The sequence below is a fragment of the Leptonychotes weddellii genome, chromosome 8 (genome assembly GCF_054177405.1).
Source record: "Leptonychotes weddellii isolate Sample4059 chromosome 8, ASM5417740v2, whole genome shotgun sequence".
Taxonomy (NCBI): domain Eukaryota; kingdom Metazoa; phylum Chordata; class Mammalia; order Carnivora; family Phocidae; genus Leptonychotes; species Leptonychotes weddellii.
In genome coordinates, this window is record NC_138376.1 from 89,057,635 (window position 1) to 89,060,874 (window position 3,240).

The 3,240-nt window shown below is 41.3% G+C and overlaps 1 protein-coding gene across 1 annotated transcript; it reads right to left on the minus strand.

The window, feature by feature from the left end:
* Positions 1 to 2,175: 2,175 nt before the first annotated feature.
* LOC102729131 (transmembrane protein 230-like) lies at positions 2,176 to 2,748 on the minus strand. Its single transcript, XM_006734241.2, has 2 exons — positions 2,655 to 2,748; positions 2,176 to 2,600 (listed from the first exon to the last, which is right to left on the minus strand). Exons 1-2 carry the CDS (start codon positions 2,746 to 2,748, stop codon positions 2,317 to 2,319), a joined length of 378 nt encoding a protein of 125 aa, XP_006734304.1. The 3' UTR covers positions 2,176 to 2,316.
* Between the last annotated feature and the right edge of the window lie 492 nt (positions 2,749 to 3,240).

Consider the following 3,240-nt stretch of genomic DNA (forward strand, 5'->3'; position numbering starts at 1 on the left):
TAGATTTTTTACCAGTTACTTTTCAATGGACTTTTTTGTATATTCTGTGGTTTCTAATAAGAGGGAGGATTATGAAGATGCTATCAAAGCCCAAACAAATTATAACTCATATTTTCTGTGTTCATTTAGCACAATCTCAAGCTAATATTTAGAAACGTACCATATTTTACCATTTGTTACGTGTCTGGTCTAGGTACATATTATAGTACCAATGGAAGACCACCAAACTCTTTTTTTAACTTGGGTATGTTTTGTGCATCCTAAGGGTTAGCACATTTGAGAGTATCTTATTTCTCCTTTATGGATTGCCAATATTCTTTGTCCAGGAAATGCACTCTTTTATCTTTCATAAATCTGAGTCTGTTCAGGCATCTTTCATTTTCTTATATTTCGTCTTATTGCACTTTGCAGATAATTGCATTTTTTACACATTGAAAGTTTGTGGCCACTCTGCATCCGGCAAGTCTATCGGCACCACTTCTTCACCAAAAGTTGCTCACTTCATGTCTCTATGTAACATTTTGATAGTTCTCACAATATTTCAAACGTTTTCATTGTTATTATGTCAGTGATGACGACTCACTGAAAGCCCAAATGATTAACATTTTTTAGCAACAAAATATTTTTTATTTTTTTTAGTTTTTTTTTAGAAAGGGAGAGAGGTGGGTTTGGGGGGGAGGAGGGGCAGAGGGAGAGAGAGAATCTCAGGCAGACTCCACGCCCAGCACAGAGCCCAACATGGGGCTCGATCTCAAGACCCTGAGATCATGACCTGAGCTGAAATCGAGAGTAGGATGCTAAACCGACTTAGCCACTCAGGCACCCCAATTTTTTAACTTAGGCATTTACATTTTTTTTTAGACATAGCGCTATTGCATACCTAGTAGACTACATAGCTTTTATATGCACTGGGAAACCAAAAAATTCATTTGACTCCCTTTATTGCAATACTTGTTTCATTGAGGTAGTGTGGGAAGGAACGAACTCACAGTATCTCCAAAGTATGCCTGTATTCTTTATCTACAACACTTCAGAAAGTATTTCTTTTTATAGGATGATATCCTTTATTCTAAAAAATACTACTGTTTCATCAATTATCTTTAATCTGGAACTACAGCCTTAACTGCAGACATAGCCCCACAGTCAGTCCTCTTCTCTAGATCCTTTATTCACTTTCTCTAGGAAGCCAGATGTACCATGAAGCTAATGATACTTAATATAGGCCCTTTGCTGTGCACTGCACTTAACTTTGAATTTATAATTTTGTATTTTCTTAAGAGACCCCTCCAAATTCCATAAGCCTTAGGTGCCACAAATCCTGGATCTGCCCTCTTCTTACATAAGACTCAAGAGGAAAAGGCTCATATGAATAAAAAGCAATCCCATGTCCTGATTTAAACTAAGAGATGACTTTATTGATGAGCAGCCCCGTTTTCTTGGGTTGCCAACTCTCCTAGGTTGGCTTGAATGGAAGCACTTCACTTGTGGCTTTAGTCAATTTTATGTGCAGTCTTCTATAAAACCCTACCTTACAGTGAGGAATTAACACTTTGGCGAACACCTATGTGCAATGTTGTTAATATAAATACTATATTTGGCCCATACTGAAACCCCAAACAGTAAGAATTACGTCCCAAACTCTGTCTCAGAGTATTAGGTTAGTTTGTCCAGGGTTATACAGCTAAAAAGTTGGCATCTGGGATGTAAAACCACTTTTATCTGACTCTAAAGCTCCACACAACACAACTGTATTGTTCTCTTTATTTCTCCTACGTAGATATTTGATTTTACCAAGATATCCATAGGCTACAAAGTTGGAGATAAGCATGCTGATAAATCACTCAGAAATTTTCCAGATAAATTACTTACTAATATGAAAGTAGACATCCTGCATTTTTCCATTTGCCACAAAATAAAATTATCAGTGAGGACTACTTAAAAGAGATGTTCAGCTCTAAATAGGATGGTGGGGGCAACATTTTGTTCTACAGAATAACTTTTCACTTCCCCGCACAATTAATAATGCAATTCTTCCACTACACATATCCATGTGGAAAAATCTGTCAGGGTTTTTAGCCAGGGCCAGGAAAATAAAAACGGAGCACTTCCTAGCTTCCTATTTGGCTAATTATAAGCTCAATGAACATTTTGGGGATGAATGTATAAAACCTGGCCATAGTTTTGCTAAATATCTACAAAGCTGCCAGTTCCTTAGTCCTGAAGCATAGATTTCCACAGCCTCTGCCAAATGCCTTACGGCTCCGCTCAGCCCCATCCCTGACTCCTCTTCTCGTGGCTGCGGTTGGGGGCCAGTCATCACTCATCACAGTCCGGAAGGTCACTGTAGGAGTAGCCCTGGCAGCCTCGGCGGGCTCTGTAGGCGATGAGCAGGTGGTAAAACCCGGGCAGGAACACCAGGATGCCAATAATCAGAACCGGAACGGCCCGGTTGGCCCCCACTTTGCTGATGTAGCCCGCCAGCAGGAGGCAGCCCACAATAACCAGAAAGGCGCCAATCAAAAACTGAGCAGCGGCACAGGCAATGGCCTTATAAGGAATCTTAGTAGAGCTTTTCTTAAACTTTAATAAGTGAGATCTCACTACACATCTTTGCAATTTAAAGCTAGCTTCAGCAGGTGAAGTTTCCTTCTGACGGTGAAGGTGTCCAGTGTCAGTGCTGAAGAGCTTTGAGTATTTCACTTTGCTACTGGGGATCCCGGCAGCCACGTTGGTGCGAGTGGGCACCATGACCGGCAGAGTGGATGGGGAGCTCGCCCACTGCAGCGGGGCAGAGGCCTCAGGGCCCCCGCGCCCACCCAACGGCTGCCCCGAGCCACACGGAGGCTCGCCCCAGCATCTCCCATTCATCTAACTCCCCCTAAAGAATTGTTTCTGCAAGACTGCCATATTTTTGATGGAATTCCTCTTTTATCGTGCAAAGTTGCGGTTACTTTGATAGTCTGATGGTATATTGGCTCCTTCATTTTCTCAGGGCAGTTCTAGTAAACTCCGATTCCTTTGTCACAACAACTATTTAGATTGAGTAGATTAGCTTACATTCAGTAGTTTCATTCAGTCAATCTCAGAATTTCCATTTTCCCAAAATGTTCATCATCATCTCCTTTGTTTGCTTCTCTTCTCTTCCATTGGTCTAACATGCAGCACACTTAGCTAATTTGATCAGCCTCCAATGGCCAATTAGGGAACAGGAGATATGTGAGTGTTACAATCAAACCTGGC